Below are 14,283 nucleotides of genomic sequence, written 5' to 3'. Positions count from 1 at the left end.
TTTTTAAGGTGTAATTAATTTTATGGCAAAGTGCTTTTGAGCTGTATATAAAATAAAAATCCTAAAAAAATCCTTCAACTACGCAAAACAAACCAAACTTGGCACATTAAATAACATGTAATAAGCATTTATTAAATAGATGGTGGTTTCAATCTGAGTTATTTTTAATCCTGTGGAGACAACTGATGAATCATACATGGTTGTGGCACTTGTGAATTGTAAGTCTCCTCACGACTGAAGGTAAATGTCAAAGACACTGTGTTAGAAGAAGATATTTTGCATGGCAGGTATGGCTTATTCAGGAAATAGGCTTCTGTTTCATACGTACACACTCTACATTACTCAATTGAGTATATCAGTTCCTTGAGCAGCCATCCTGTAGCTATCCTGTGTGGCTGAATTACCTCCTCCTTATTTAGGTAAATAGCATTTTTTTTGGTAGCAGAGAAGGGAGAGGGTATGATCAGTGAATCCTTTCTCTTTGGCACTTTTCTAATAAGCAATATGCAGAGCACATCTGTCACCTGAGTGGTTTGGAAGCACAACGTGGGCTGAGTTAGAACTGAGTTGCCAGAAGGCAAAGCATTTGTGGCTGTGTCCTCTGCTCTTGCTGACTTTGACTTCCTACCTGTGCGGGTGTGGGTTTCTCCTGTCAGTGCTCAGAGCTCTGGCCTGGCCTTCTTCCAGCAAATAGAAGAGGCTTCAGACATTCAGGCTGAGCAAAGGACATCTGATGCAAAGCTTTTATTTCCTGACCTTCCAGGGCTTCTCAGAGAGGCGAAAGCTTTCCTAGAAGACCTGGCTCGGAGATGGTTCCCTGGAGAGTTTCCACATCTCTTGGTCTCTTTTAGCTTCTTACTGCTATCAACACAGAGCTTATTCTAGGGATATATCCAGCAGCCCTGGTGCTGACTTTTGAAGGAGGAGCAGAGAGAAGTGCTCCCCCCCTCCGTCTTTTTGGACGATAACAGTTGCAGTCTGCAAACTTTGCTCGAACGTGAACACTGTTCTTGTCTGGAAGTGTCTCTGTGAATGAAAGCTGGTCAAAGGCGAAGTAGGAAGATGATGGAAAATAGCATCATGCTTGCAGCACTGCGAGTGGAGCACCCTGCAGAGAATACGCTGTATCCACCAGAAGCCCAGCACCGAATGTTTCATGCTTTCCTCTATACATTTTCTCCCTTCATCTGAGAAACTAGTGTAACTCAGTGAGATTGGGAGACTCCAGGTACATGGACCATCATAACTCTAAGACCTCCATAATGCTGGTTTTTTTACTGACTCTGTGTGAAAGAATAAAGTATGCTTTGGGCCAGGCATGACGGAAGGACATGATTGGTATGAATGAGAGTAAACATATTGGTTTCCTTATAGCTTGGCCTCAGCAAGTCAGACATTGGATAGGATACCACCCTTGTTGAGTACATCTAAAGATGAGATTACCAAACTATTTTGACTCTGTAACTGTGCCAGTAGAACACAAGTCAAATAAAAGTGGAGCTGCAAGATGTGGCAAGCATCTGTACAAACGTGTCCTTAGTAGTCTTGGGTGGATGGAGGTGCCATTTGTGCATATGTGAAACATACCTCTGATGGCTGCACCTTTGTTCCTGTAGATCCATATTCTGTCTCTTTCTCCTAGATCCTTGCCTTTTCCCTATCTGCTCTACTTGCAGCCATTGATTGCTACTGCTCTGCTGCTGTGTACCACAACAAAGTCATGGTCCTGAGCCAATTTCTGTAACTTTGGGCACTCTGCTGGATGGTATTTTTGAGCTATCCTACTTTCTTCTTTCTGGGTGCTGCCTCCCTTGCAGGTTCCTACAGCTGTGATGAGGCAACTTGGGGCAGTTTATAGGGAATTCTTCAGATTTTATTCTGTTGTGAATTCTTTATTTCCTATACAAATGATTGATCCTGTCTTGCATTGTAGTTCCAGGGGAGGTATGCTGATTTTTGGCCAGTGATGAGTAGTGGAGTAGGTACAAGGGAGATGGGGATGTAGCCCTGATGAAAATCTTGTTGGCATGGAAGGTAGGGTTATTCCCGTGCTGTTACACACCCTATGCATATCTAAAAAGACCTCATACATGAAAGTCTCCTTACTGCTAGCAGTGAGTTCAATAGATGGAAAATGTGGGTGTTCTGAGTTATTACAGGTGTATCTATCTTTGCAGAAACATAGCTGAACTGGTGCAAAGGATATTGTTGACCCTCAGCTGCTGTGGTCAGGATACATTTCTGGTTTGGATGAGTTTAACTGAGTGACAGATACAGGGGATGCTACTACACAGATTTTAAGAATTTTCTTTTAAACTAACATTTCTGGAATCTGGCATCTGAATCTCTCTTCTCATACAATGTCCAAGAGATGTGATTAACAGAAGGATTTCAAAAGCAATGCAGTTCAATAGAATGGAAAACACCTGACCTGTATCTGATTCCATTTGGGATCCCAGTAACAGCTGCAAATGAGGCAAAGCTGAATTCCGTCAGCATAGTGAGATCTCAAGAGCCCCTTTGGAGTATGCATGGAATACAAAACAGCTAACCCCCTTGTATTTATTAGCATGACAGCTCCCTGAGTGAAAGAGAGATGATGTGTATGTGTGTGATTTGGTGGCTAAAGGTGGAGCTGTGCTGCTTAAATTTCGAAGGATGAATTTGATGAGGCCTTGATGCTTGATGAGGCTGGGATGTTTTTAAGCTGGAGAAGGGGAAAGATTGAGTGTCTGCTGGGATTCCATTTTGCAAGTGGTTCTTTTCTTTATAATGACATGAGTTGTTCTGCTGCGATGTGTTTTTAGTAAAAACTGGCTTTTTCATTCAAAAGGCTAGGGTGGGTTTTGTCTTTCAGGAAACATTGATTTCTCACTCAGTCTCAGTGAGATTTACCAGAAGAAGCTAATTCCCTTCTTCATTGTCCACAGAGAGATTCTGGGGAGCAGGTGAAGGAATTTTAGCAAAATGAGAACAATACTGAACTGTTGTCAAAAGTTGAGAAAGTTGAGTTTTTTATATGTGTTATCTATGTGTACATACAAATATACACCCATGTGCATTTGTATTGAATGAAACCCTGAACAGCTTTGTGGAAAAATGTCCATGCCTATATTTTCAGTGTCATCAGATTTTCTTTTTCAGTTCTAATAATCTGGGTTCCTTTGTGGATGGTCAATATCTGCAGCTGTGACTTCACCTTTCAGTTGGCTTCAGTCTCTATGTTGGATCAAACCTGTTCATTGCCTAGCCCTCCCTCTCCCTTGTTCTCTGATGATGTGTTGGGCCTTTAGCCTCTGCATCCATGTGTGCTAAAACTGGTACAGCCTCTGCCATCCCAGAGGGGTCTCCAGAGCATTACACATGGTCATTCTGAGGCAGGATGGGGAGGCCTGATGAATTCAAATCATGTGCTGCTGCTTCATTACTCTCCACCCAGCCAGTTCAACACAGCAGATCTTCCCATTGTATCTTTTTAATTATTTTTCTTTTCCTTTTCTTTTTTTTTCTTCCTATTTACGCTGTACCCTTGGCTTAGTCACTGAATAGTGCTTTAAATGTTAGGTGTGTGCCCTTGTGTTACAGCAGAGCTTTGCATGAACTCTGCTGCTTTGGCACTGGGAGAATTGTCTGCTTTCTCACCCAGATAGCAATGTTTCCCCTCAGTATAAATACGTTAATTGCATTCTCTCTTGGTTCCCACTTAGAGTTGTGTCCCAGGCACTAGCAGGCCAGCGTGTGCAAGCCAGGGCACACATTATACAAATAGGAGTGTCAAATGTGAGAAGCTGGAAGATTTTGCTATCTCAATCTATTGTTGTCCTTCCAAGTGCTGTGCCTTGTACTTACTCTGCCTCTGTTAGGATACTGCTAAAGATGTCTTTTGCTTTTCAATAAGGAGTAATTTTCTTAGTAATAATCATGCAAGATCTTTTATTCTAGAAACACCTGTCCTTCAAACTAATATCTTCACCCAAAAGATACTAATATCTTCACTCTGAACATCAGTTCAGAGCTGGAGATCCTTCCTTGTAGTTATTTTTATATAAGAATTATTGTTGCTACAGAAGGTGACTGTGTTTACTGCCGTGCAAAGATGTATGTAAGGGCAAGGCAGGCAATGTGTTTTTTCAAGACATGCAGAAAGATCAAGGAAATCTCTTCGTGAAATAAAATAACTGGAGACAATAGGAGAGATCAACAGGCAGTAGACTCCAAGGTGGGGCCTGACCAAGGCTAAAGCATGTGGTCTCGGAGCATTTGAGAATGCAGAGAACCAAAGATGCATGTGTATGTGTGCGTGGCAGGATATGAGACTGAGAGAGTTATCAGGAATGATGCCGATGGAGCAGGCACAGAGTTCACTGGGTGAGAAAGCCTGCTAGGTTTTTTTGCTTTGTTGGTGGAAACAGGACCTTGTGTATCTTTATGTGAGCCAGCAGGACTCACCTGCCTAACACCTTCACTGATACAATCTTTTTTTTCCTAATAGGAACATAGATAGGCCTCTGATACTGGAATACTGCTTAAACAGAATAAGCAGGCAGGAAGAATGATGATTTTTATTTTTATTTTTATTTCAGATCTTTAACCAGAAAGAAGCAGATATCACTGTTAGGCTGGGTTATGGCTGTATAGGTGGGAATGTGTGTGCTTTAGTGTTCATGACACCTACAGTGAGGAACTAATAGAACAGGCAAACTCTGATATACGTCTGAAACAATATTGACATTTTTGTATATTTACTCCATTACTTAAAGCAAAGTTATGAGGATGAACAGTACTTCAGGAAAAGTGGGCTTCTATTAGCTATTCAGTCCAGGATTCACCTTGCAAAATGATGTACTTAGGCCTGTTGCCTTCAATTTTTCAGTGATTGAAGGCTGAAGAAATCTGTATTAGCCATGGAGCTTGTTGATAAGATGACCAAATTCACTTAATTAGTTTCTATAATAATAAGCTAGTCCATTAGCCTGCAGTGCCACCTAGCCTCATCATCCTTTGGAGAGCAGGAAGTATGGTATGAATATTCAGGAAGATGAAAACTACTTTAAAAACATTCATATAAATGATCTTTTTTCCCCTTTGTTTCAAGGTACAATAATTGAATCTCATCAGAAGATTTTCATCAGCTGACTGAAAATCGTTGCCCTGCTATTAGCCAGTGAGGTGACAGGAGAGAGGAAAAATAGAGATTATTTTTCTTCCAAATGTTCGCTCCTTGTTCAGTGCCAATATTACTCATAATTTGTGAGGTCTGAGCTTGGTAAGGAAGCAGCCAAGCTGGTGCATGACTATTAAATATTTCAACAGTCTGATTCATCTCAAAGTGATTCAGGTACTATTGATAGGAGTCCTATCAGGAGTTGCCATCTCTGTGGTGAAATTAGTGACATACCACTAGTGCTTTGTGGCATTTTATAGCATTCATGAGTTAAAAGTCTGTGGGGAAATGAAGGCAGCAAATGGAGTTCTGTTGGGATGCTGATATTGTCATCTCTGCTGCCTGGAGAAGTCATGTAGAATTGGCTTCTGTCCATGGGTGGTTTCCAGGGCAGGCTGCCGAGGAGAAAACCAGCCTTTTGAAAGGGGAACCAAGGCTCTGCTGCCTACACTGCCCATGAGTGCCTTGTGGAGCCAGGGCTGCTGATCTCCCATTCCTCTTTCTTCCCTCATTCTTCACTGGGGGAGAGGAAGTTGGTGTACTAGGGTTTGGAGAGCACCTACCATTTGACTGTGTTTCATGGGGAGCTGTTGTCCTGGAGTTGGAGGAAGAGACTGAGACATTAGCAAGGGTGCAGTGTGGGAACAGCATCCCAAAATCAGGTTGGATGCAGGAGTAAAGGGTAAGAAACATGTCTTTACATCTATGAACTTCACCAGCTTTGCAAGAGGCCTTTGCACCTCTCCCAGTCTTCCTGCCCTACCCGCCTGTTGAACCTTCTCCATCACTGTTGCAAGACAGTTGTTTTTTCCTCACCCTTTGAGTGTCTGGGTTCACATTTTTTGCTTGCTGTTCAGATGATGATATGACTTCTGTGTTACAGGATCGTTAATAAGCAGCAGAGAAAATAAATTTAGATAATCTGTTTCTGACCAATATACTTCCAAGACATCTGTGATAGCTTCTGCCTTCCTCAATGACAAATGTATTTAATCTGAAGCTTTGGGTTTCAGTAGCTCTGTAGAAACAAACACAGCTTTTTGCTTTGGCGCTGTTAACCAGCATCTCCCTGCATTTAGTCTTGAAAGAGATTCGCGCATAGGTCCTTTGTGAAAGGCTGTAAATAGTGACTAAACCTGGGGCCACTATTATGGTGTCAACAAAAATAGGCAGAAAATGGAAAATGGGCACTGCCACAGGCTGCCTTTGTGCAGTGAGTTCTTTCAACTAGTTTGCCATTGCCAAGTAAGACCTCGAACTAAGCTCAAGGCATATGAGTAGGATGGGACACTGTTACTGGTTTTCTTTGGCATGTATTTTAGCTTACATTATAGCAGTGTTCAAAAACATTGGTAGCCAGATTATGCCATGTGTACCACAGCAGGGTTATGAAAATTTGGGAGTGGGAGGAATGAAGGGGAAAAATATATTGAGTTCCATCTCCAAATCCTGATAGTTTTTCTTCTTTATCTGCAGATGTTCCTTCACTGTTTGATCTTTTTATATATGAAAAATTTTGTTTGAGAATGCACTACAGTGGGTTTTGGCTTGAATTAAGAAGTGTCTGAGTAGTCTACACATGTCTAATGGTTAGCCACAGCCTGTTTGCTCATACAGATTATGTGCAAGGGCCTGTTAGAGCCCTCTAGGTATGCCTTACAGAATATATTGTGTTAAACAAAACCCATCACTAAAACTTGTAAAGCTGTAAAATGCTATCTGCATTCAGAGATCAAACAAATCAACTTAAGGGTCTAACACTGAAGCTGTACCCTCTTTTTGTTCAGAGGGAATGAGCTGCCCACCCTCTGTATCTAATCAAACAAGAGACAAGCTACTCCCAGGGAGTTAGAGAGCTACCATCTTTGCTTAGGCATAAATGGATATCTCACTCTTTAAAATAACAGAGATTTTTGAGTGACAGGGCTTAAAACTAGTAAAATGAACCAAGTAAAACTGGCATGGTGGTACCTATACGTGGTGCTGGCCAGTAGAGCACAGTAGCCTTGAAACTATCAGAAGGCACACGTGGGTGTACCTGCCATCCGATGTGGTGGTTGGTGTGTTTACTTCAGAAGCTAAAAGGTTCCTTGTGTTGTCTGGAAGCTATAATAGCCCCAGAGAATCACAGCATGCTGTTGTGTCTGCTGGCTAATCATCCAACATGAACAGCAAGTAAAATAAGAAAAGGTAATTAAGTTTTAGTATTCGCGGGGGAGGAGGGGAAAAAATCCAAAAACCAAACCACCAACCAACCACAGTGACTTGTAAAGAAATTAATACAACCAAAGTAAAGACGGTGGAGCACTTTTAGTTACTAACTACAAGTTAGGCTTATTGTTACCAAGCTGTAAGCCTAGCCAGCAACTTGTATTTTACCCTACTTTACACATACAATTAAAAATCTCAATGAAAAGTTAAAAATTAGGACTAGTTTTGAGACACTTTCAATATTTTTGTGATTTCTTAATTTCCTTTACGTTCAGGTTCTATGAAAGGACTGCAAAGAGAGGCTTAGGTAGGGATAAGGGTTAATAAGAGATACCTAAATTCTGTGAATAAGTTGGGATGCCTTCATGCATCTCTTTAATCAATATCCTGTACCATTACCTTTGCTAACTTTTCTAGAATGACTGGAATGCAGCTATGATGTTGCTGCAGAATATGATACTCAGCCTGACTGAGAAAGAGACCTAATACCTGGGAATCTAATGGCTGGACACTAATCGATAGGCAGTTTGAAGGTGCTGGAACAGTGCAGCTTAGTAGCTAGGGAACATGTCTAAGAGCAAGTGCCGGAACTTCCATCTTCTTTTCTGTGGATTGTCTTCCCCCAGTGTTAAATGCACAAATTGCTTTGGGAATGGAGCCCAAGGCATCCTTTGTTGTGTCGTGGGCAAGAAAGATGTACTGTGCCTACACCAGCTCTGTAATTTGAAGGTTTGGGTGCATTCCATGATGGGTGAGCTTTAAATCTGCAGGACTAAGACAGCCCAGGTTTCAATCTAAGTACCTCCTGTGACAGTCCTGGAATAAGGCTACAAAGCTCCAGCACCTACCCAGGAGGTGATTTATTGTTGTAGGTGAAAGAAGGGCACTGCAACTCTTTTCACATTCTCAAATACTCTCCACCATTCTCAGGGACCTGAAAAAAAATACTGTTTCTAGTTTTTAAAAGACCATGTTATACTTCCTTTAAAAAGGATAGTCTTGGCTAACGTACTCAAAATGGAATAATAATGACAACTTGACATGGGCAAAAGCGTTATATGTAATCTAAAATGAGAAGTTGTCAAAAAGTATAATGGACAGCCAGTGGTGATGTAGCTGACGTAGAGACAAGACCATTAAGTATCTTGAAGTTTAAACTGGGCAGCCCCACTGTGAAACATGCTTGAAAACCCCATTGTCTAGTAGGTTGCTAAGGAGCCTTTGAAAGTGCATGAGGGTAAATTAAGGAAAGGTGTTTATTTAAACCAGAATTTCTGAATAGCAACACAAGTAGACCCTCAGATACCACTGTCACCTCTAATACGACCATTAGTTCTTTCTTGTGCTGCTGTTCTTTTGTTCTTGTCCCTGGTGAAATGTCACAGCACTGTTCACAGTACCCAGCGCTGTCACTTTTGTGACTGGGACCTGGAGGAGGTGGCTGAAGCTCTGTTACCTCCTTGAAAAATGTACCAGGTAATTACTGAAAGCTGTACCTGATTTTTGGTTTTCTAATCCATGTTGGATGGTGGCATTATTTTCCTTCTAACCCTTTTCACCTCTTTATTAATCTAAGAACACACGTAATATCACATTGTCTGCTTTAGACAGTGATCCTTCAAGATGCACACTTACTTATGCCATGAATAGTGAGTGTGGATGACCACAATTAAACTGTTGTCCTGGGTTCAGCTTAAACCACAACAACTGTATACATTAATCCCTTTGAAGGGAGTGCTAGGGATGTGAAGAATCTGAGAAAATCAGGCCTTGCAACAAGCCGCTTAAATGTGAATTAAGGTGTCATCCAACTTTAAGCATATGTATGGGAAAAATGTGTGTTTCTGCTCTGTCCTAAAAGTAGCATAAATGGTTAAAAGAAGAATTCAAAACAGATCCCAAAGTTCCTGCTTCTAGCAAGTAGTAAGAAGAATCTTCCTTTTCCTCTGTATTTGCAATTCATCTAAATTTTAATGCTTTTACAGGGCAAGACTTGGACTCTGGTGCCTGTTGGCAGCGGGGCTATCTGCAGGTTCATGCTCACACACCTGAAATAGAGCAGTTCAGTTTCTTGACTGGTATCAGTCTGAGCTGTTGATGAAACACTTCAACATAGCCCAAAGCAAGCCTTGTAAAGAGTTTATGGGATTGTTAAACAGCTTATATTAATGTTAGGACATTTGTGTTCAGACTGATCCCTTCTATCTGGAGTTAGAACAAGTTGCCTAGAATAAAATGGGGTAGAAAAAGGAACTTTCAAAGGATCATTGATGAGGTTAAGTCACCATGTGGAACAACTCCCTTCTATGAAGGGGAAGAAAAGGGAGCCTAGAGCAACAGCATTCATAATATAGCTCTTGCAGTTACGTTTCGAGTTAGGGGGGTGAATCCAGGTCTTAATGTGCAAGTGACGTTTACTGTCTGTCCTACAGCAGAAGTCCTTTAAATACCAATTGCACATTTAGACTGGCTTTGATCTCTTAAAGCAAGAAGATGAATTTAAAGCCAAGCTCTTGGTTTTATTTTTTTCCCTGTTTGTATCTCTAAAATTTAGAAGTGGAATTCTGGTCTTAATTTATAGCTTCCCCTCCCCCCAGTAATTATTTTAGAAATATTTACAGGACTAAACATCTAAGACTGTGCCTGCCTGTCACCTTTCCCAATCCTAGGTATTTATAGATGTTTGTCTCTGGAATGTGGATCTGGTTTAAGTCTCTTAATTTATTTTGCTGAACTCTGGGCCCAGCAGACATTGGAGTTAATTTAGCAAGCAACCATGTGGACAAGTGTGGGAAGAGCTTGTGTGCCGCTTTTCTTTTCCAATTACATCAGTTGGTCTAATATCAGCTATTCCACCTCTTTCAAGTCTCCTTAAAACATCACCATCACCAGAGCAGGACATGTGCCCAAAGTGACAATCTCAGGGTATCTTTGACAGTTTGGCACAAGCCCTGTGTGATTCAGTAGGAGGTTTGTTTTACAAGTTAGGGCATAAGTGATGGCACTTAACCCCTAGCAGAGGGAGCTTGTCATTGCTTCCTAGTCTTTAAAATGCTGATGGGGCTCAGTCTGTTCTCTGAGCAGAAGCTGGAGTCTGGTAGGCAGGAGGAGGAGGCACCTTTTCCCACCTGCACAAACTGCTCCTGCAGGCCCAGGTTGCTGAGCCAAATGGAGAAGTTGGAGTTGGTGGGTTACAGGGTGGTCAGTGTGCTGACCCCACTCCCTGTGCCATGTGTGGAATTGCCTAGCCCACCCTTGGACTTACTAGCCCATTTGAAATTACTGTGCTGGAGTCTCTGCCACATTGCATGCCACCATGCCCAGGCTTGAGCCATGGCTTTGCTCTTCAAAATGCAAATGCATACTGTTAGGGCGAAGCAGTTCTGGGTCTCCTTGGGCGCTGGCTGGAGGAAAAGTTTTGTATCTATCTGACTCTGTTGGCCTGACATTTAGCTATGCAGGATATGGACTCACTCTCCTTTCATGCTGCCTGCCTTCACCACAAATCCTCGTACACACTGTGTAACAAGTCATTTACAAGGCTGCAGCTCTATGGTCTTGTTCTTCTGCTCCTGACAAAGAGAGGTGAGCCCTTCTCCCGGACAGGATGGTTCCCATGTGGCTGAAGACAGTATCGGGAAGGGCTGGGGCATGCTGGGCTTTGATGATGTAACGGGCTCCCTGCAATTTTCATTGAGATCTGGTTGGCTGTGAGCTGGCAGAAAGCCTTAGATACGCCTCCAACTCAGATGAGGTCATCCCTGCCTCTTTTGGGGAGAGCAGGGAGAGCTGCTTCAGAAAGAGTCTGTGGTGTCTGAACGTTTAAGGTGAGCAAGTGAATTGCCCCCCCACTGCAAATCTCTGGTGCAGGAACCCCCTTCTTTCCCCTCTCAACTGCACCCTTTCCCAGCACCATCACAGACCCTGCTTTCCCTTTAAAGGGGGAGGAGGAGCACAGGGAAGATGAATTTACCGCAGTGGATTTTGTAAATGATTCTCGCATCCAGGTCAGAGGGGAGCGTTTGCTGACAAGACATTGCAGAGCTGGCCGGACCTAACACAAGTGTAAAGTAGCTCCAGGACAGAAGAAACTCCAGACCCTGCCGCTGCCTGAAGTGAAACTACTCGCCCTGCCCAGTCGCTTCGTCCCTTCCCCGCCCCCTCACCGTGTGCCATGCAGAGATGCATCCAGCCAGTAGAGGACGGGGTAGGTTCCCGCGGCTGTCAGTCAGTAGGGGTTGCCCGGCTCGGGACGAGCTGATCCCGAAATGAGGACTGACCCTGGCTGAGAGCAGAGCGCGCACAGCTGGGGGTGCCCAGCCCCGGCCCCGCACCGTGCCTGGAAGCAGCGCCCGCTCCGCATCTTCCACCCTCCAGCCCCGGCGCCGGGTAATCCCGCGTTATCTCCTGCGGAGAACTGCCCACTAACTTCGGCGCCGACGCCGGATCTGCCTGCACGGCTGCGGCAGGATGGGGGTTGCAGCATTCCCCCTCTGCCCTGGGGGCAGCCAGCCCCCTCCTCTTCTTCCTGCCACGGCCGAGCCCCGTGCTGGAGCCCGTCTGGCACAGCCTCTTCGCCATGTCCTGCCGGGGGCGGAGAGCCCTCTCCGGAGCGCCTGAGCGCGGACCGAGCCCCAGCACCGCGGACAGCTCCCGGTCACCGGCGCTACGAGCCCCAGCACCGCGGACAGCTCCCGGCGGGCCAGGGCGCGCTGCCGGCGGGCAGTCGGTCAGTGCCCGGCTCCGGAGCTGCGCCGTGCCTTAGTGCTCCGGTTCATTGCGTATTGCTGGCAGCCCTCTACCGAGAAGAACGCCGAGAGACCTCCCTTTCCCCCCTTACCACCCCCCTTTCTCAAGGTGCCAGAAGAGGGCTTATCTTTGGGCTCGGAGTCTGTTTGTCTTGTGTGGATCGGGATTTGTAAGTGTGGACGGTGCCTGGTTACAGTGGTATATGAGTCTACAGACACTGAGGTGCACTACAGAGTTAGAAAGAAACCTCGGATCTGTCGTGCTGTGGAGGGGTCAAATAAACCCTATACAACCAGCAAACCCAGCCCAAGCCTTCCTGCAACCAACTTTACCCCCTCAACCACGAGAATTCCCTCCTTTCCTCCTCCCTCCATGCTCCTTCCTTCAGAGACTGTAGAATGAGGCATTTCCTTCTATCTGGCTCAGGGTAAAAGCATACCCTGGGGGCAGCAACACACATCTGGCAGGGACTGAAAGGTTTTAATCCAGCCTCTACTGCAATCAACAATGGCAAATGAACCAGTGATTCTGAATGTTTATGACATGGTGAGTATGAAACAGTACTGATTTAGGGGGAAGGGGGGGTTGTGTGGAACAGTGGGGTTGGGTGGGAATCTGTGCTTGGAGGTAGGTGTTGTATGAAGAGGAGCCAAGCACAGATCCCAGAAAGGCTGATCCCTCGCCCTCCTTCCCCCCAAACTCCTCATCCAAGCATATCATGTTCTGGCTGTCAGAGATAATGCTGACCCAGGCTTTTTTCTTCAAAATGTTTAGCATATTGGGAGAGATTATAGGTAAAACTGTGCCTGATTTTCTGCAGGATCTCTCAGGAACAGCACTGGGTGAGGGGAGGACTTTTTAATTTCCAGTGTCCCAGTTAAGGAAGAAGATTCGATCACCTCTCTGTTGGAGATAATTGTCCTTTAATTTTAAGTGAGCAACCACTCCCAGGCTGTGGGGAAGGGGTCAGGATATCATCCAGGGAAGAGAAACAACTGTAGAATTGCAATAAGGACACAGTTTCTAGGCTAATCATCTGCATCAGTCCCTCACAGCCATAAGATTGTAGTTAAGAATTTTCTCTGAAGGTTAATTGCAACAACAGGAGTAAGAAATTGCCTGAACTGGTGAAGTTTCAACACAGGGAGAGGCACAGGGACGTGCTGCTTGGCAATGTTTCCTGAAAGTTCACAGTGTAGCAAGTGGCTTTCCTCACCCTCCTCTTACAAGGAGGGATGTGACTGGGAATTACCCGTGCTAACACATCAGATCGAAATCCCAGCCTTGGCGTAAGCCCCCAAAGAGAAGAAGGCTTGGCACAACCTGTTTGCTTTCTGGTCCAACAGGAGCTTAGGAGAGGCATGTTCAAATGAGGAATGTTTTGATGATGATGCACTTCCCCTCTCTTTTTTGTTTATGAACTAACGATTGAAAGAGTAGTTTTCAGATCTTCCAAAAATTTAGTGAACTTTGCTGGGGAAAATACAACCTTATGAGGCCTAGGTGCTGACTGGGCCTCATAAGTATCTAGCTCCAGACCTTTAAGATTATACATACATTTGCTTTTTGTCATCAGGCAGTGACAACATTCAACAGGAAGCCCACAGAATAGTGTGGGTTTCCCTGCTGGGGGAATTCACAGATAGACACCAAAGAGATTAGGAGTGGGTTGCTGTAAATGTCCAACCTCTTCTTATTACAAAGATTAACTGATCTTTTTTTGACTAAAAAATCTGAGTTGTTTTCTGAGGGAAGAGGGAGTGGTAAAGGCTATTTAGGTAGGATTGTATCTGTATTGAAAGACAGTCTGAAAACCACAACTACAGTGGCTTGAAGCTGTCTCTCCCAGAGCTAATATTGGTAAAATTGAGTAAGTTGGTATAAAATCCTTCCCTAGACTTTGGGCCTGAGTGTTTAATGGTCAGCTGCTTGGCAGCCTGAACTGTGAAGTCTCCCAAGCTGTTCTTCAACCAGCAGGTCTGGTAACTCAAGCAGGTGGTACCTAGTGCTTGGCAACAAGGGACAAGCATTGCAAATGCACACACAAGAGTTTCTCATTAATACTTTGAGGAACATAAAGGGATTGTGTTGCCCTTTTGTTATGTCCACTGTCTTCCTTGCAATTTTTTTAGTTTTTTTCTGCAGCAGGTTGTGGTCTG

At 44.2% G+C, this 14,283-nt stretch overlaps 1 protein-coding gene across 3 annotated transcripts in view; it reads left to right on the top strand.

Moving 5' to 3' along the window:
* The first annotated feature begins 10,545 nt into the window (after positions 1–10,545).
* Positions 10,546–14,283, top strand: part of LOC115606182 (deubiquitinase DESI2-like) — a 57,516-nt gene continuing 53,778 nt past the window's right edge. For 2 of the 3 annotated variants that reach the window (XM_030481646.1, XM_030481645.1), the window contains exon 1: positions 10,546–12,670. Coding sequence is in view for 2 of the 3 variants with exons in the window: in XM_030481645.1 (XP_030337505.1) it covers positions 12,632–12,670 (39 nt within the window). In the remaining variant the exon portion in view is untranslated. The remainder of the gene's footprint in view (positions 12,671–14,283) is intronic. The other variant, XM_030481644.1, reaches the window with a different exon arrangement.

This window comes from Strigops habroptila, chromosome 4 (assembly GCF_004027225.2).
Source record: "Strigops habroptila isolate Jane chromosome 4, bStrHab1.2.pri, whole genome shotgun sequence".
Lineage (NCBI taxonomy): Eukaryota > Metazoa > Chordata > Aves > Psittaciformes > Psittacidae > Strigops > Strigops habroptila.
Note: the sequence above shows the minus strand (reverse complement) of the source record. Positions and strands in the feature narration are given on the sequence as shown.